Source organism: Cnephaeus nilssonii (genome assembly GCF_951640355.1).
Source record: "Cnephaeus nilssonii genome assembly, chromosome: 20".
In the NCBI taxonomy this organism is placed as follows: Eukaryota; Metazoa; Chordata; class Mammalia; order Chiroptera; family Vespertilionidae; genus Cnephaeus; species Cnephaeus nilssonii.
The window spans coordinates 49,834,864-49,853,427 of record NC_137091.1 but is presented as its reverse complement, the minus strand read 5'-3'; the positions used below and the strand labels follow the sequence as shown (position 1 = coordinate 49,853,427).

At 60.4% G+C, this 18,564-nt stretch overlaps 2 protein-coding genes across 6 annotated transcripts; one reads left to right on the top strand and one right to left on the bottom strand.

Moving 5' to 3' along the window:
* Window positions 1-932: 932 nt before the first annotated feature.
* ZNF524 (zinc finger protein 524) lies at window positions 933-4,930 on the bottom strand. 4 transcript variants are annotated; one of them, XM_079800119.1, is made up of 3 exons: window positions 3,824-3,940; window positions 2,869-3,004; window positions 935-2,404 (listed from the first exon to the last, which is right to left on the bottom strand). In XM_079800119.1, exon 3 carries the CDS (start codon window positions 2,363-2,365, stop codon window positions 1,574-1,576), a length of 792 nt encoding a protein of 263 aa, XP_079656245.1. In that variant the 5' UTR covers window positions 2,366-2,404; window positions 2,869-3,004; window positions 3,824-3,940; the 3' UTR covers window positions 935-1,573. The 4 variants fall into 4 exon arrangements, with proteins under 4 accessions (XP_079656248.1, XP_079656247.1, XP_079656246.1 ...); XM_079800122.1 differs by lacking the exons at window positions 2,869-3,004; window positions 3,824-3,940 and adding an exon at window positions 4,812-4,930 and having other exon boundaries at window positions 933-2,404; XM_079800121.1 differs by lacking the exons at window positions 2,869-3,004; window positions 3,824-3,940 and adding an exon at window positions 4,518-4,618 and having other exon boundaries at window positions 933-2,404.
* FIZ1 (FLT3 interacting zinc finger 1) lies at window positions 3,987-13,433 on the top strand. 2 transcript variants are annotated; one of them, XM_079800118.1, is made up of 3 exons: window positions 3,987-4,101; window positions 5,750-6,108; window positions 11,147-13,433. In XM_079800118.1, the coding sequence occupies exons 2-3, from the start codon at window positions 5,788-5,790 to the stop codon at window positions 12,326-12,328; spliced, it is 1,503 nt and encodes a 500-aa protein (XP_079656244.1). In that variant the 5' UTR covers window positions 3,987-4,101; window positions 5,750-5,787; the 3' UTR covers window positions 12,329-13,433. The 2 variants fall into 2 exon arrangements, with proteins under 2 accessions (XP_079656244.1, XP_079656243.1); XM_079800117.1 differs by lacking the exon at window positions 3,987-4,101 and adding an exon at window positions 4,570-4,713.
* The last annotated feature ends 5,131 nt before the right edge of the window (window positions 13,434-18,564 follow it).

The window sequence follows — 18,564 nt, the reverse complement described above, 5'->3', positions numbered from 1 at the left end:
TTAAGCCCCGCCCTCCACCCCCCCTCCATATAAACTCCATTTCTCTCACAATTTCAATGTGATCTTTGAAAGCATTCCCTTAAATCGGTGGTTCTCAAGCGCTGGTCCAAAGCCCAGCAGCAGCGGCATCACCCGGGAAATGGTCAGAAGCGGAAATTCTCAGGTCCCCTGCTCCAGAAGCTCTGAACCAGAAACCCTGGGCGTGGGAACTTCGTTATAAAATACATATGTCACAGCGAGGTCAGGTACAGAATAGGGAATACACTCAATAATACCGTGATAGCTTTGAATGGTGCCAGATGGTAACGACTTATCCTCATCACTTCATAATGTATAGAAATACCGCACCGCTGTTATAGACCTGACACTGAGTGTATGTCAACTATGATTCTACTAAAAAATAAAATGGAACACCCTTCAGGTAGTTCTGATGCAGGCTGAAGTCAGGACCACAGCTTTACCGCACTTATGTATTTCTGCAAACCTCGCCCCTGCCCCCGAAGCTACGCCCAGTTCTATCGGGCCCATCCTGCTAAGCTCCCCCTCTCCCCTTGGCCTGAACAGCAGTCATGCCCACCCCGCCCACACACACACACACACACACCTTGCTCTCCTAGTTTCCCCTTGAAGCCCCTCCTCTCAGCTAAACCCTGTCCCTCTCATTCACTGCCGACAGCCTAAGCACCACTCCAGCTCATACAGGCCGTCTCCTAAGCCCCGCCCAGTTCTCACCTGCCTGCCCAGTGAGCCTAGTTGCTCAGTCCCCACCCCTCCAGGCCACACCCCTTGCCTACCTATGCCCTAGCAGTTGTCAGTTCTAACCACTACTATCAACTCAGTTTTTCCTTCCAAACGTGGTCAGGGAGGAGAGATGGGGCAAAGTGGTGGCTGCCGAGTTTCCAGGAATCTGGCTGGACTGGGGGAGGGCCTGGAGCCCCACCTGCACAGAAGGTTCAATGTCTTACTGAGCGGATATTTAGGGGAGTGCGTTGGGGTTTGCTGGCGGTGGGAGAGGGGACGAAGGCTGCCGCCAAGCCCCTTCTTTATCACCAAGTTCAAGGCGCGTGACATGGGGCCTCCCAAACCCCATGCACTCCCCCGGGCGGCGCAGGGGCAGAGGGCATTTGAAAAGGAGGCGCAGAATTGGCCAGTGTGGCTCAGTTGGCTGAGTGTCTCCCTGCACCCAGAAGTCGCTGTTCAATTTCCGGGCAGGTCACCTGCCTGGGTGTGGGGCTTGATCCCAGTAGGGGGCGTGAAGGAGGCAGCGGATCCTATTTCTCCCCTCTCCCTTCCTCTAACAGGAACAGAGAAGTAGGGAAGGCCGGGCCTCGCACCATCACTGAACACACAGGGAGCCTGGAGGCAGTGATTTATTTCTGTGGCCCCCGCGTCCAAGGGCCTGCAAGTCCGGGAGAAGGCGGCAGAAGGCGGCAGCGCCCACCGGAAGTTGAGGTCCTCGCCCGCAACCCCCGCCCGCAACAAGAATCCCAGCGGACAGGAGGGTGTCTGGGCTCCACTGCCCAGGCGCAGCACCGGCTGGACCCCCAGCTCTAACCCTGGCCGGGGGTGCGGGTCAGGCCAGCTCCTTTCCCTCCGGCCCCTCCTCCTCTTCCTCGGCCCCTTCGCTGGCCAGGAGGCCCTCGTGGTCCCACGGTAGCTCAGGCCCTGGTTCTGGGGGGCACGCGGGGGCCCCCATGGTCTCGGGGTGCTTGCGTTTGGCATGGCGCCGGAGCGAGTTGGCCTCTGTGAAGCGCATGCGGCAGATGGGGCACTGGTAGGGGCGCTCCCCGGAGTGCACGCGGTGGTGGTGCGCCAGCTCGCCGGCCTCGCGGAAGCGGCGGGGGCAGAGCTGGCAGCGGAAGGGCCGCAGGCCGGTGTGGATGTTGCAGTGCCGCCGCAGGTGGCTGGACCGCTTGAAGGTCTTGCCGCAGTCCTTGCATTCGTGAGGCTTCAGCTCCGAGTGCGAGATGCTGTGGCGCTCCAGGTCCGAGAGGTAGGGGAAGGCCCGCAGGCACACGGGGCAGAAGTGCGGGGTCTTCCTGGGGCCCGGGCCCTCGGGGCCGTCGGCCACGGCCCCTTCCGAGACGGTATAGGGCACACCCTGGTCATCGATCAGCAGGAGGCCGCTGCCATCGCGGCCGCCGCCCGCCGGGGCTGTCACCCCGGGCGCCAGCGGGGGCTCCTGCCCTGACTTGGGGGGGCGGCCCCGCTTGCGAGGGGGGCAGGCCTTGAGCCTCTGACTGGAGGAGGTGGCCCCTCGCGGACGCTCCCCCGGGCGGCCCCGGGGGGCAGAAGGTAAGGCCAGAGGCTTCTCCTCCTCCCCGGGCAAAGGCGAAGGCAACGGGTCTGGGCTGGGGGTGTCCATTCAGCAGTGGAGGACCTGGGTCTGGGTCCTGGAGCCGGGCTACGGGGAGAAGGGGGAAGCCGTCAGTGCAGGGTAGGCCTGGAGCGCCCGGTCCCCTGAGACCTCGCCCATCCCTCTGTCTGCGTCTCGCGACCTGGGCATGGCTGACATTCACCGGGATGCACAATGGTCGCCACGCTGGGGAGGAGAAGGACAGGGTAATCCTGTGCCGGCGGGTAAACAGGCACTGCCCCGAGCCCCATCCTGTGCCCCAGGCCTCCCTAACCCCTGCCATGGGTCACGAAGTTCAAGGTCAATCTGAGCCAAAATAAAGAAAAATCTTCAAGGGAGGAGAGAGTCCAACTGAGGGCACAGGCCGGGACTGTGGTCCTCAAAGCAGAGCGCCCCGCAAACGCCAGGGCTACAGAGGCCTCGGGGATGTTTTTGTCCGCGCTCTTGACCGGAGACGTGGGAGGGCCAGGGCAGGACCGGAAGGAAGGCCGTGCTCCCAGGTGATGGCTGACCTCGAGCAGCGGGTGAGGAAATACACTGGAGTCTAGTCTCCGGAGGCTGCCGTTCTGGGTTGGATTCCCGGGTCTGTCCCTCTGCGTGGCTCTGGGCCTGTGAGGCCTTCTGCAAAAGAGGACGGAGTCCCACCGCCTCCCGGGGGCATGCCAGGGGGGCGATTCACAGCAACGGCTCAGGACACCGAGCACCGGGAGACATTAGCCCTCTGAGAAGGTCACCATCACCCTCGCTTGGCAAATGGGGAAACCCGGGCACGGGAGAGCCACGTCAGCTGCCCAAGCTCCCTCTGCTAGGACGTGGCCGGGCCAAGGATTCGGACACAATGGCCCAGCCCGGGAGTGAGAAGGGACTGGGGGCCGAGGGGACATCATGGGGTCCGTGGTCCTGGGAAGTGGATACACCAGGGCTGTCCGCTGACACACAGTAAGGGCACAATAGGCTACCGCCGCCACCGCCAGCAGCAGCAGCAGCAGAGCTGGGGTGTCCCGAAGAGGAGGGCGGGGGGAACACAGATGCAGTTAGGAGCAGGGGCTGCAGGTGTCACCGCGACCCCTGGGAACAGGCGCACAGATGGCGGGGCAACCGCTTCTCCAGAATCACACGGTGCGCTCCGGTGAGGGGGGCTGACTGGAGGACAAGCACTGCCTTTGGGGTGGGGTGGTGTCCCGACCCTCGCCCACCGCCAGCCCCGAGCGCGCGGGGAGGGGGGGGGTAGGCGGGCGAGCCCCGCCGGGCCGGCCAATGAGCGGCACCGGGACGCGGACGGCGAGGCCGCCAGGAAGGGGGTCTGCGCGCGCGCGCCCGCCTGGCTCCACCGGGCGCGCGAGGTCGGCGAGCGCACGCCGCCCCGAGCGCGGGAGCAGGTGTGGGGGGCGCGCTCCCGGCGCGCGCGGCCCCCTCCTCCCCTCCCTCCGCCCCCCGCCCCCCGCCCGGACCCCTCCTCTCGGGTACCTCATTTGCATGCCGCCCGGGGCTCGCGAGTGTGCGCGCGCGGGGGGCGACCAGGCCGACGCGTGGGAAGGGGCGGGGGCGAGGGGGCCCGTCCCCGGACGGCGCGCGCGCGCGCGGCGGCCCCGCCCCACGGAGCGGCCCCGGAGGCCCCGCCCACTCCCCCCACCCGGTCGGACCCGCGGCCGCTGGGAACAAAGGGTCGCTCACGTCCGCGCCTGCCCTCCCCGCGCCCTCGCGGGCCCCGAGCGGGAAGTCACCCACGCACACATGACAGCCAGGTAGAGACGCCTTCCCTCCCACACCGTGCCCAGTCGGGGGCCCCGTGAAACACGGGGACCGAAAGGATGAGGAGCGGGAAAATGGCTGCTCCTTCCCGTAACTAACATGGCGCCTGGTCAGCTTCAAAGCCGCCCGGAGGGCTGAGGGCTAGAGGGGACCCGCTCTCGCCTCCTCCCTCTCCACCGCGGCCGGCGGACTGGGAAGCCTCGTTTCCCCGGATGCACCCCGGACATGCTGCCAGGAGGGGCCTGAGGCTGCAAACATGGGCTCAGACCGGCCCTCGTCTGCGCGGTCACCCGCCGGCGGCGACACGGCGCAGGGAGCCGCACGCCCAGCGCGTTGCCCTTAGTCTGAATGGCGCAGGGTCACCCCGAATCCCGCCCCTCCTCCTGCCCTCACCCAAGATGGCGCCTACCTGGCTTCTCTAACTGCTGGCGCCGGGAAAGGGACGGGAGAGAGGGAGAGGGGCGGGCGGCTGGGAGGGGGAGGCCGGGAAGGCGGGAGGGAGGGGGCGTGCGGGGGAGAAGGGAGCCGAGGCGGAAGTCGAGGGGCCCCCCGGGTGGAAGTGACGCTGCCCCCGCTGCCCAAAATGTCGGCGCCCAGAGGGAGGTGTAAGTAATTAAAGAGGAAAGCCGACGGACTTTCCCGGCCTCCCGGGGCCGCCCCAGGGCTCCCGAACCCCCGCGCCGCACCTGCGAGGTGCACTCACCCGGCCGTGGGTCCCCCCGGACTTGCCCCCGCCCCGGGCGCCCTGGGCCCGCACCTTTTGGGGGCGGGGGGGAGGGGCACAAAGACCAGTTCTGTGGGCCTGGGTCTTGGAGGGGACTGGGGAGGGGGGCCGGCCCCGCAGGCGACGGGGTGGGGAGGGGCGGGGCTTGATGGCGGTGGGGGCGGAGCAATGACCGGGAGGTGTCCTATGGGCGGGGCTTATAGCGCGACTGGGCGGGGCTTGGTGGAGGGAGCTGGGTTGTGGGTGGGAGGGGCTCCGGTAAAGGGGTGGGTTTTATAAAGGGGCGTGGTTTAGGGGGGCTGGTTGGAGGGTCCTAATGGGACTGAGTGGGAAATGAGGCTCTCTGTGGAGGTGGGAGGGGCTTAGAGTAAAAGGGGTGGAGTTTGTCCTGGGAGGGTGTCTTAGAGAAAGTGGGGTTTAGGAGTGTAATTTGGGGAGCCTTCGTGGAGACAGCAAGCAAAAAGAGTTTCAGTTGGTTTTATCCAAGGTCCCCGGACTATTCTTCAAAGAAGAGTGGGAGGAGCTCACAGGGGAGTGGGCGGGGCTTGTCAAGGAATAGAAGAGTATCCTGGAACAGTGGGAGGTGCTATGAGGGAGTGGGCGGGGCTTGAGCACTGGTGGGCGGGGCTTAGCCACAGCGGGAGGGGCTTAGAGAGGAATAGGAGTCCTTGCAAAGAGGGGGTGAGACTTAAAAACACTCAGTGGGGTAGAGGCTACTTGGAATGACTAGGAAGATTGGCAGATGAGTGGGAGAAGGGTTTCTAGGGGAGTGGGCGGAGCTTAAATAGAGTGGGCGTGGCCCAGGTGGGAGTGGCTCCCTGGGGACGGTGACTGGTCTGTGAGTCTCTAGCGCCTGCTGGGGGAGGACTAATGGGGAGGTGCCTCGCTCACCCACCCTCCATGTCTCCCTGCTCCAGAGAGCCCCCACGCGCCACTGCCCTCACGCCTCACCGCCATGGATGACGCCCCGCTGCCAGCGCCCCCTGTCCCTGCCCCGGCCCCGGCCCAGGCCCCGGCGCCGCCCGCTGCCGCCGCCCCCCGCGTGCCGTTTCACTGCAGCGAGTGTGGCAAGAGCTTCCGCTACCGCTCGGACCTGCGGCGCCACTTCGCGCGCCACACTGCTCTCAAGCCCCACGCGTGTCCGCGCTGCGGCAAGGGCTTCAAGCACAGCTTCAACCTGGCCAACCACCTGCGCTCGCACACGGGCGAGCGGCCCTACCGCTGCTCCGCCTGCCCCAAGGGCTTCCGGGACTCCACCGGCCTGTTGCACCACCAGGTGAGTCCTGCGGGCTGGCCCGGCTGCCTCCCTCCCTCCCCGGGCTGGACCTGGCCTTGGAGACCCAGCCCCACTCTGGGCACCAGAGAAAACTCCTCTTTCTCCCTCCCTCTGGTCAAAGCGCCCTGGGGTTTCTCTTTCAGTCCCCACCTACTTATGGATTGGAGGCAAACATTCAACGTACATTTGCCCCACCTATAGCTTCCTCTTCTCATCCATCCGCTGGCCTTCCTCCCCATCCGCACCTCCACCCCCACCTCCACCCCCTCCCGCACACCAGCACCTGCAATCTTGTATTTATGATTCCCTTGCCATTTTTTGTGTGTTTGTTTTTAAATATGCTTTTATTGATTTCAGAGAGGAAGGGAGAAGGAGAGAGATAGAAACATCGATGATGAGAGAGAATCATCAATTGGCTGCCTCCTGCACGCCCCCCACTGGCGATCCAGCCTGCAACCCGGGCATGTGCCCTGGACCGGAATCGAATCCGGGACCCTTCAATCCGAAGGCTGACGCTCTATCCACCGAGCCACACCAGCTAGGGCTCCCTTGTCGTTTTAAAAAACAGATTTACCACATATGTACTTAACTCTTTTATTCGGCGTTCATCTATTGAGAGCTTTCCCTGTTCCCAGCACTGGGGTCCCCCAAGGGAAATCAATAAAGTCGGAGCGTTTGGAGAACTTAGATCCCCTTGCGGGTAGACCATCAACAAGAAAGCGAAGCACAGGCCAGCACGTCCTGAAAGGGGAGGAGTGTTGGGGAGGAGAGTAATGTGCAGGAGTGAAGAGGGGAGAGCCGTGGGCCGCCAGGCCAGGTGCTCACGGGCAGGGCACGGTGATGTTGGAGCTGAGACCTGAGTGTTAGCAGGCTCCCACGTGGGAACAGCATTCCAGGCAGAGGGAACAATAAGTGCAGAAGTCGAGATGGGGATGGAGAGCTTGGTGTGGACAAGAAAGGGATGGGAGACCTTGTGGTTGGGGGGAGCCAGCCTGGGTCAGAGCAGAGGAGGTGCGGGGGAGGGCAGGCAGTGGGGGAGGCGTGTACACCTCGCTGTTGGGAGGAGTGGGGTTTGATTCTGAGGGCCAGACGCTCACACTGCAAGGTTAAGGAAAAGCAGGCGTGTCACTGGCCTTTCACTGTGTCCCCTCCTGTCCCGTGCTGTCTGCCGTGGCTTCAGACTTCATTCTGCCTGCGATCCCAACTTTCTTTTTTTATATATATAATATATTTCTTTATTGATTTCAGGGAGGAAGGAAGAAGGAGAGAGAGAGAAACATCAATAATGAGAGAGAATCATTGATCGGCTGCCTCCTGCACGCCCCCTACGGGGCATCAAGCCCACAACCCAGGCATGTGCCCTTGGCCGGAATTGAACCCAGGACCCTTCAATCCGAAGGCTGACACTCTATCCACGGAGCCAAGCCGGCTAAGGCGATCCCAACTTTCTAAGTGGTCTTACTGCCTCCTGTCTCCCCATCACGCCCAGCCCCTGTGACCTGGAACCTCCTCTTCCCCCCGCCCCCCATTAAAATCCCTGACCCTTAACTTGATGTGACATTCACAGCCGTCTGAGGTCTCACCCCTGCCCACTCGTCAGTTATAATTCAACTGAGCATTTCATGAGCACCTAGAGTATGCAGGCTCCTTGGGGAAATGAGAGAGACAACACGGAAACAGCCCAGCCCCTCCGTGGCCTCCCAAGTCAGGAGTCCGGTCACTGAACAGCCAGGTTGATAAACGTCAGCTCGCAGCTGAGAGGAGAGCACAGAGGGTTCCCGTGGTCTGAGGCTAATCCAAGAGCCCTGAAGTGGTCGGGGGTCGGGGATGGGGCCAGGGTGGTTTCTCTGGGGTAGCACTCCCACTTCCTTAGGCCCCTTGCTCCTGGCAGACACGATAAATCCAGCACCGCACTCTTACCCAGCCTGGGAGTCCTCCCCACAGCTCTCCAGGCAGACCCGACCAATCAATCCATAGGGCTCTAGACTCAAAACCTGCGTCTGTTATTCCAGGACTCCTAAATAAACCACCCAGGGCCCCAGCCGGTGTGGCTCAGTGGATAGAGCATCGGCCGGTGGACCAAAGGGTCCCGGGTTCGACTCCGGTCAAGGGCACGGACCTTGGTTGCAGGCTCCTCCCAGGCCCAGGCCCTGGTTGGGGGGGCCATATCAGTAGAGACCTGTGTGAGGCATCGTCTCACGCAGCCACCTAGCCACATTCCCAGTGCTCCGAGCCGCACATGGCTGGTGGCTACCACGTCGGACAGCACAGATCGAGAGCGTTCCCATCACTGCAGCCCGTCTTACTGGACGGTTCTGCTCTAAAAAGCCCTAGAGCAAGCGTGTCAAACTCGCAGGCCAAATAAACAAGGTTTAAGTTTATGTGGCCACAAAAAGAACAAAAGCTTCCATTTTCATAGAAACGTAGGTTTATGTGGACAGCGACGTGCTGAATGCAAAGGGCTGAAATAAATGAGTCATCGTTAACAAAATAATAGAACATTTTAATAAAAATGAATTTTTTTCTTGAACATTAACTCACCAGACACTGAATAGCGGCACAAATTCATAAGCATCACACAAATAAACCTATTTTTCTTGTTCTCCAAAAACGAAGTATTTCCTGTTGCGCACTCCCAACAAGTCAGTCCAGGACTAAAGACGTGGCCATCGGCTGCTAGAACATTCACCCCTGGTGTTAGTGGAGAGAAATGGTGCGCCTGCACATAAGGGAAATGAATGCCACACGATAGTCATCAGTCATTAGCGAACGTTGTAGTTTGTTATTAATAACTAGAGGCCCGGTGCACGAAATTCGTGCCCTCGGAGGGGGGTGTCCCTCAGCCTGGCCTGCGCCCTCTCGCAATCCGGGAGCCCTCAGGGGATGTCCGACTGATGGTTTAGGCCTGCTCCTGGGCTTAAGCTGGCAGTTGGACATCCTTAGCCCTACTGCGGAGGTGGGAGAGGCTCCCGCCACCACCACTGTGCTCACCAGACATGAGCCCGGCTTCTGGCTGAGCATCACTCTCCCTGTGGGAGCACACTGAGCACCAGGGGCGGCTCCTGTGTTGAGCGTCTGCCCCCTGGTGGTCAGTGCATGTCATAGCGACCAGTTGTTCCACTGTTTGGTCGATTTGCATATTAGCCTATTATAATATAGGATGGTGTATAACAGGATATTATAAAAATTAAGTTACGAAATTTAAAAAATATATATTTCCCCATTGATTCCAGAAAGGAAGGGAGAGGGAGAGAGAAACATCAATGATGGGAGAGAACCATTGATCTGCCACCTCCTGCACGCCCCCTACTGGGGATCAAGCCCACAACCCGGGCATGTGCCCTTGGCCAGAATCAAACCTGGGACCCTTCAGTCCACAGGCCAACGCTCTACCCACTGACCCAAACTGGTTAGGGCCGAAATTTCTATTGAAATGTTTCTGACATGCCTTTATATTGGCTGGGCCGCAAAAATATTGGCTGTGGGCTGCATGCGGCCCACAGGCCGTGAGTTTGACATGCTTGTCCTAGAGCATTTACAGGAAAAGAGCCACCTCTTACCCCCGGAGGCTAGGAAGCCCCCCTCTCCCTCAATCCACTGGTTTAGGGGATAGAAGTAGTTCGTGGGAAGTTGGTTCAGAGGCGTCGCTTGTGCACGTTTTCAGCGTGGAAGGTGGAGCTGGGATTTGAACCCAGACCCGGCAGAGCTCAGCTTCCCGGTGGGTGCGTAGCCTCTCCCAGGATGGGAGGGCTCGTAGGAACTGAGTAAGAGGCGGGGGCCTTGGGAAGGGGCGTTCCCAGCCTCAGGGAGCAGCACGGGCAGAGGTCCGGGGGCTGGTCCACCTGAGAAACATTCACACCTGCAGAGAAGGTTTCTGAGTCTGTTTAAGCCAACTGTCGGCCATTACCGGGAAGCAAAATCTCCGCGGGCTGAGAAGATGCTCCAGAGAGCGGCAGTTTAGCATCTTGTTTATACGTTACAATCAAAAGAGAAGGCAGGCCCTAGCCAGTTTGGCTCAGTGGATAGAGCATCCGCCTTCGGACTCAAGGGTCCCAGGTTCGATTCCGGTCAAGGGCATGTACCTTGGTTGCGGGCACATCCCCAGTGGGGAGTGTGCAGGAGGCAGCTGATCGATGCTTCTCTCTCATCATCGATGTTTCTATCTCTCTCTCCCTCTCCCTTCCTCTCTGTAAAAAATAAATAAAATATTTTTTAAAAAGAGAGAGAGAAGGCAGTAGTGGGGTACATGAAAGCCATTGGTGATAGATGAGGGAGGCGGGAGAAAGCAAGGGGGTGGAGACAGACCTCTGGGATTGGGTAAAAAGTAAAATGATAGACACATGGTTCGTTTACATAGGTGGGTACAGGTAGTTCACAGTTGGTTGTACCCTGAGGGGTCCGGAAAAGGGGGGAGTTACCCTGACCTTCCAAAGGTGGGGTTATCCTAGATCCGTGTTCGCAAACCGAGGCTCGCAAGCCACATGCGGCTCTTTGGCCCCTTGAGTGTGGCTCTTCCACAAAATACCACAGCCTGGGCGAGTCTATGTTGAAGAAGTGGCGTTAGAAGAAGTTTAAGTTTAAAAAATGTGGCTCTCCAAAGAAATTTCAATCGTTGTCCTGTTGATATTTGGCTCTGTGGACTAAGGAGTTTGCCGACCACTGTATGCAAAAGACAATGGACAGGCTTCTTAAGGTGAAGACTGGCTTTTGTCAGGGGAAAGTCTAGCCTAGGGCAGGGCTACCCACCATAAAGGGCTTTTAATGAGGTTTTCACTCCAGACCGCCCTCCCCTTGTGGCTGCTTTCGGTCTCTGAGTGCGTGAGGCCACCACGCAGGCCTTTCCCGGGCGGGCAGGCTTGTGTGGTTAGTATGCGGCCCCTTTTCACCCACAGGCTGGAGGGCCAGAGGCGAGGGAAGCCCGGCCATGGCCTCGGGGACGTGGTGGGAGGCAGGGGCCACCTCCCTCCGGGTCCAGGGTCTGCCCTGCCGGCTAGACCCTGGGCCCTGACCCTGCGCCCTCCACCCCTCCGCCCTCCAGGTCGTCCACACCGGAGAGAAGCCCTACTGCTGCCTGGTCTGCGAGCTCCGCTTCTCCTCGCGCTCCAGCCTGGGCCGCCACCTCAAGCGCCAGCACCGCGGGGTGCTCCCGCCCCCGCTGCAGCCCGGCGCGGGCCTGCCCGCCCTGAGCGCGCCCTGCTCCGCGTGCTGCAACGTGGGGCCCTGCTCCGTGTGCGGGGGCGCGGGGGCCGGCGGGGGCGAGGCCCCGGAGGGGGCGGGCCCGGGCAGCTGGGGGCTGGCGGAGGCGGCGGCGGCCGCGGCGGCCTCGCTGCCCCCGTTCGCGTGCGGCGCGTGCGCGCGGCGCTTCGACCACGGCCGGGAGCTGGCGGCCCACGCCGCGCACACCGACGTGAAGCCCTTCAAGTGCCCGCGCTGCGAGCGCGACTTCAACGCCCCGGCGCTGCTGGAGCGGCACAAGCTCACGCACGACCTGCCGGGCCCGGGCGCGCCCCCCGCGCAGGCCTGGGCCGCGGGGGCCGGTGCGGGGCCCGAGACCCCGGGCGAGGGTGGCGCCGCGGAGGAGGCCCGGCCGGCCTGGGACGGCGGGCTGCTCCTGGGCCGCGTGGGGGGCGGCGGCGTGCCCGAGCTGGGGGCACTGCTCCCCGGGGGCGGCGGGGAGGCCCCCCCGCCGGCGGCCGCGGCGGAGCCCTCGGAGGACACCCTGTACCAGTGCGACTGCGGGACCTTCTTCGCCTCGGCCGCGGCGCTGGCCGGCCACCTGGAGGCGCACTCGGGGCCGGCCACCTACGGCTGCGGCCACTGCGGGGCGCTGTACGCGGCGCTGGCGGCCCTGGAGGAGCACCGACGGGCCAGCCACGGCGAGGGCGGCGGGGCGGAGGCGGCGGCCTCCGAGGGGGAGCCCGCGCCCGGGGAGCCCGCGGCCAGCGCGGGCCGCAGCAGCAAGAAGATCTTCGGCTGCTCCGAGTGCGAGAAGCTCTTCCGCTCCCCGCGGGACCTGGAGCGCCACGTGCTGGTGCACACGGGCGAGAAGCCGTTCCCGTGCCTCGAGTGCGGCAAGTTCTTCCGCCACGAGTGCTACCTCAAGCGCCACCGGCTGCTGCACGGCGCCGAGCGGCCCTTCCCCTGCCACGTCTGCGGCAAGGGCTTCATCACGCTCAGCAACCTCTCCCGCCACCTCAAGCTGCACCGCGGCATGGACTGACCGCGCCCCGCCCGCTGGGCCGGACTCGGGGGGGCCCCAGGGGTCCGCGCAAACCCAGGCGGCGCCCCGGGTGGAGAGATGGAGCCACCAGAACCCCGTATAGGCCGCGAGCTGGGGGCTCTGTGGAGACTCCTGAGCTTGGGGCCTCCCTGGCATCCGAGCTGGGCACCCCCAAATCAACCGGTCCCTCTGCTGGGGAGACCGATAAATGGGCCTCCACAATACTGGTCACCTCGAGGGGCCGAATAAGAGACGGGCACCCCCTCCCCAAGGGAAGCCTGCCCCCTCCCTGAGAGCCATCATTCCCAACGACCTGGTCTGGAGAATGTGGGGGGACCATGCCCCCTCCAAATGCACCCCCCACAATCCCCGGTGCCCCTAGGTGACGGACAGAGCCAGGATCTGCCTCTCCCCGTTGCATTCCCCGTGCTGAAGGAGGACCAGGGTAGAGCCCCCTGCCCTCAACCCACTCCCCAGCCAGGCCGCCCGCCCCTCCCGCGGGATGGGCCAACCCCAGTGGTCTCCCCCAGCCCCGAACACTAGCCTAGGCCGGCTGGGCACCCCCGCCCAGTAGGATGGACTGGCCCGGATGCGCAGCCTCCTGTGCACTGGAATGGGCTGGCCCTGCTGTGGCCCGCGCCGCCCCCTCTTCACAGTGAACCCCGCAGGCGCGGCCCTCCTCTTCTGCGTCATTCCCAACCCGCGAGCTCACCCGAGTGGGAGCTGGTGGGCACGGGTCTCCGCCCACCCTGTTCTAGCCCCTGTTGGTCTTCCCATCTCCGTCGGTTTGTCTGTCTCCGTGTTCCTCCCAACCCCAAGGGAAAGGGGGGGCTGGCCAGGGGGTTCTCCCCATGAGCCTCGACCTCACCCCCTCATCCCAGTCCCCGGTGTCTCCGAGACCCCAATAAACCTCATCCTGTCCTTGTCAACGTCGCTTCGTTGTCTGCACCTGGGCTCCAGGGCGTGGGGGTTCCTCCCTCCTGGCGTAGACCAGGCCCCCTCAGAGCGAAGGGATTCGGAGTCCTTGAGATGGTGCTTGATTCTATCAACTACATGGAACCTACCCCTTAAACACAATGTGCCTCCACAGATGGACACCCCCCCCCCCGCTTTAAAATATATTTTTATTGATTTCAGAGAGGGAGAGAGAGATAGAAACATCAATGATGAGAGAGAATCATTGATCGGCTGCCTCCTGCACAATCGGGGGTCGAGCCTGCAACCCAGGCATGTGCCCTTGACCGGAATCGAACCCGGGACCTTTCAGTAGGCTGCAGGCTGACGCTCTATCCACTGAGCCAAACCGGCTAGGGCCAGATAGACCCTTTGAAGCCATCAATCCCATAGGGCATGACCCCCGAAACCCAAACTGTCACCTTAGGGATGCGTTCCAGGCCCCCAACCCTTACACTCTGCTTCCTGGGCCACCCCGTTAGCTCTCAGAGGCTACCTCGACCTCAGGTGAGGACCCACCACTCGGAACGGGCGGCCCTTCGGACTGCCTCCTGGCGGTGAGGGTGCTACATTCCTGTCCCGGGCACCCACTGCGTGCCAGGCTCTGTGACCTCTCCGGGGACCCAACAGTGAACTAAACAACCCATGGGGTTGATGGTCTAGTGCAGTGGTCGGCAGACTGTGGCTCATGAGCCGCGGTTTGCCGCTCTGTTGACTAATGAGTTTGCCGACCACTGACCTAGACTCTCGATTCCAATAATTACAGGCTGTTGTTGTTCCTTGTGATTAAGCCCCTATTCCCAGTGGTCGGCAAACTCATTAGTCAACAGAGTGGCAAACCTTGGCTCTCGATCCGCAGTTTGCCGACCACGGGGCTAGTGCGAGGCGGGGTATAGGGAAGAGCAGTAAAGGAGGAAGGCAAGTCCGGAGGGCTGTGAGCGCTCTGAGGAAATGCGTTCGGTGGCCTGGGCGGGCTTCCCACAGAGGTGGCATTTGAGCTGAGGCCGGATGGTGAGGAGGGAGCGGCCAGGAGGATGCTGGTTGGGCCCAGGAGGGGCCTGAGTCCAGAGGAGGGAGGGGTGAGACAAGGTGAGGAGGTAAGCCGGGGTCCAGTCACTCAGAGGCTGGTGGGCAAAGGTGGGCATATGACTGTTCTTCCTGGACGATGGTGAGCAAGATGCTAAGTGAGGTGACCACTCCTGCACTTTTTAAAAATATATATTTTTATTGATTTCAGAGAGTCAGGGAGAGGGAGAGATAGAAACATCAATGATGAGAATCATTAATCAGCTGCCTCCTGCACGCCCCCTACTGGGGATCGAGCTCACAACCAGGGCATGTGTCCTGACCTGGAATCGAACCAGCGACCTGGCAATGTATGGGACCATGCTCAACCAAATGAAGCCAGGCCCATGGTGGAGTCTTGGTCCTGGACTCCCAGCCTCCAGAACTGTGAGCCATACATGTCTGTTGTTTACAAGCCACCTGGTCCGTAGGATTTTGTTACAGCTGCCCACACAGACCAAGACATCCATCAACAACGCTGCCGCTAGCCCGGCTGACTTGGCTCAGTGGTTGAGTGTTGAGCTATGAACCAGGAGGTCACGGTCGATTCCCGCTCAGGGCACATGCCCGGGTTGTGGTCTCGGTCCCCAGCGTGGGACGTGCAGGAGGCAGCCAGCAGCAGCCGGTCAATGATTTTTCTCTCATCGCTGATGTTTCTGTCTCTCTTTCCCTCTCCCTCTCTGAAATAAAAAAATATATATTTAAAAAAACAAAACAAAACAAAACAAAAAACCACCTGTCTTGGGGAAAGAAGACCAGTCCCCTTAGATGCAGGCTTGGCACCAAGGACCAGACCCGCCCACTCGAGGCTGGCTCCCTGGGCCCGGAGAGTGAGCCCCTGGAAAAGAGCCAGCGTTGTCATGGAGACGGCCTCGGGCTGTGGAGTCCAGAACAGGGACCTCGGGAGGCGGAGGCCTCCACCCACCACACCTCCACCTGAATCCTTCCCCCCAGGGCGGGACCCTTCATTGGCAGGCACAGCAAGCCCCGCCCCCAGGAGTTCATAGTCCAATGGGAGGGCAGCTCCGCACTGAGTGGGTTGGCCATAAATACAAGATTGAAAACAAAGGCAGAGTATACGAGAGGGTGACAGGGAGGCTATTTTATTTACTTATTTTCAAGTTTTTAAAAAAATACATTTTGGCCGAAACCGGTTTGGCTCAGTGGATAGAGCGTCGGCTTGCGGACTGAGGGGTCCCAGGTTCGATTCTGGTCGGGGGCACATACCTTGGTTGCGGGCACATCCCCAGGAGGGGGTGTGCAGGAGGCAGCTGATCGATGTTTCTCTCTCATCAATGTTTCTAACTCTCTATCCCTCTCCTTTCCTCTCCGTAAAAAATCAGTAAAATATATTAAAAAATAAAAAATACATTTTGATTGATTTCAGAGAGGAAAGAAGAGAGACAGAAACATCAACGATGAGAGAGAATCATGGATCAGCTGCCTCCCACTTGCCCCCTCCCCCCCCCCCCCCACTGGGGATCAAGGCTGTAACACAAGCATGTGCCCCGACCAGGAATCGAACCTTGACCTCCTGGTTCATAGGTCGATGCTCAACCACTGAGCCACACCAGCCGGGCAAGGGAGTAAGGGAAGATGGGAAGGGCACTCCAGGCAGGTGGAATGGCCCGTGCGAAGGCCCTGAGGCCAGAAAGAACAAAGAGGGCGGTGTGATGGAGCAGAAAGAAGCAGAGGGAGAGAGGCAGCTGCGAGGGAGGCCCCAGGAGCCAGGCGGGTAGAGCCTTTTGGGCTGAGGGGAAAGGGGAGGAAGACGAGTGGGCGCGCCCCCGCACCTCACCTCCCCGGGGAGGGTGTTCAAGCAAGAGTGAGGAGGTGTGATCTCTGGGCGCCTCTGAATGCACGGGGAACAAGGGAGCCAATGAGGAGGCAGTTTCAGTGGGACTGGCACCCGTCTAAGCCAATCAGCGCCAGATCCCGCCCCCCCCGCCCAGGAGCCTGGTTCCCAGCCCAGGCCAGCCCCGCCCAGGTCCCTCGCTCACCTGGACTCGCGCCCCGCCTCCTCCCTGCTCCCTCCCCGGTCTCCCCAGCATCCGGCCGGGCCGCCCCGTGGGTCCCACAGGAATTCCTCCAGAGCATTAATGGGCTCATGTGACTCCCCAGCTTTAAACCTTTTCAATGGCTTCTCAGTGCGCCAGGAATGCGCCCCGCAGTCAGCCTGGACCAGGAGGCCGGCACAGCCCCAGCTCTGGCCTCTCCGCTGCTCTGGCCGCCTTTGCCACCCCAACCCAAGGCCCCCGGGTTCCCCCAACACACACACACACACACACACACACACACACACACACACACACACCATGCCTGGCATTCCCTTCCCCCGCCACCTCCACTCCTACCCAAACACACACACACACACACACACACACACACACACACACACACCATGCCTGGCATTCCCTTCCCCCGCCACCTCCACTCCTACCCAAACACACACACACACACACACACACACACACACACACCATGCCTGGCATTCCCTTCCCCCGCCACCTCCACTCCTACCCAAACACACACCAACACACACACACACACACACACACACACACACCATGCCTGGCATTCCCTTCCCCCGCCACCTCCACTCCTACCCAAACACACACACACACACACACACACACACACACACCATGCCTGGCATTCCCTTCCCCCGCCACCTCCACTCCTACCCAAACACACACACACACACACACACACACACACACACACACACACCATGCCTGGCATTCCCTTCACCCGCCACCTCCACTCCTACCCAAACACACACACACACACACACGCACACACACACACACACACACCATGCCTGGCATTCCCTTCCCCCGCCACCTCCACTCCTGAATTCGTTTCCCAACATAAGTAAGCCTTTAAAAATTGGATGACAGACCTAGCCGGTGTGGCTCAGTGGATAGAGCGTTGGCCTGCGGACCAAAGGATCCCGGGTTCAACTCTGGTCAAGGGCACGTACCTTGGTTGCAGGCTCCTCCCCAGCCCGGGCCCTGGTCAGGGCTCCTGCAGGAGGCAACCAATCGATGTTTCTCTCACATCCACATTTCTTGCTCTTTCCCTCTCTTTTCCACTCTCCCTAAAAAATAATAATAATAAAATAAAAAAATCAGCCCTGGCTGATGTGGCTCAGTGGATAGAGCATCGGCCTAAAGGGTCCCAGGTTCAATTCCAGCCAAGGGCACATGCCTGGGTTGCATGCTGGATCGCCCCCCCCCCCCAGTAGGGGGCGTGCAGGAAGCAGCCAATCAATGATTCTCTCTCATCATTGATGTTTCTATCTATCCCTCTCCCTTCCTCCCTAAAATCAATAAAAACATTTTTTAAAAAATCAATGGGAAGCCGAAACCGGTTTGGCTCAGTGGATAGAGTGTCGGCCTTCGGACTGAAAGGTCCCAGGTTTGATTCCGGTCAAGGGCATGTACCTTGGTTGCGGGCACATCCCCAGTGGGGGTTGTGCAAGAGGCAGCTGATCGATGTTTCTCTCTCATCGATGTTTCTAACTCTCTATCCCTCTCTCTTCCTCTCTGTACAAAATCAATAAAATATTTTTTAAAAAATAAAACTGTCCTTCAAACAAAAATGTAAGCACAGAAACCACAACAGCGCTATTCACAATGGCCAAACGGTAGAAACAACCAATGCCCACCAACCAATGAACAGACAGCATGTAGCATGCCCCAATGGAATAGTATTGGAATAATAGTATTGGAATAGTATTGGAATAGTAATGGAATCGTATTGGAATAGTAATGGAATAGTATCAGAATAGTAATGGAATAATATTCAGCCCAAAAAAGAGGGATGAGCCCTAGCCACTTTGGCTCAGTGGATAGAGAGTCGGCCTGTGGACTGAGGGGTCCCAGGTTTGATTCCACCCAAGGGCACGTGCCTGTGTTGTGGGCTCGATCCCCAGTAGGGGGCGTGCAGGAGGCAGCTGACTAATGATTCTCTCTCATCATTGATGTTTCTATCTCTCTCTCTCTCCCTTCCTCTCTGAAATCAATAAAAATAATTTTTTTAAAAAGAGGGATGAGTTATTCACACAGGCCACAACGTGGATGGATCTTGACGATGTGGTGCCGAGTGAAAGGCTGGCCGTCAAAGACCCCGTATGTTCCACTCCACTGGTGTGAAATGCCCAGTGGCCAAGCCCACCGAGCCAGTGCTGGTTCCTGGATGCCAGGGGCGGGGAG

Bases quoted from the DNA above. Each gene is read 5' to 3' on its own strand.
- FIZ1 (XM_079800118.1), top strand. From the start codon at position 5,788: ATGGATGACGCCCCGCTGCCAGCGCCCCCTGTCCCTGCCCCGGCCCCG. The intron at 6,109-11,146 runs GTGAGTCCTGCG...TCCGCCCTCCAG, and splicing joins CCGGCCTGTTGCACCACCAG to GTCGTCCACACCGGAGAGAA.
- ZNF524 (XM_079800122.1), bottom strand. From the start codon at position 2,365: ATGGACACCCCCAGCCCAGACCCGTTGCCTTCGCCTTTGCCCGGGGAG.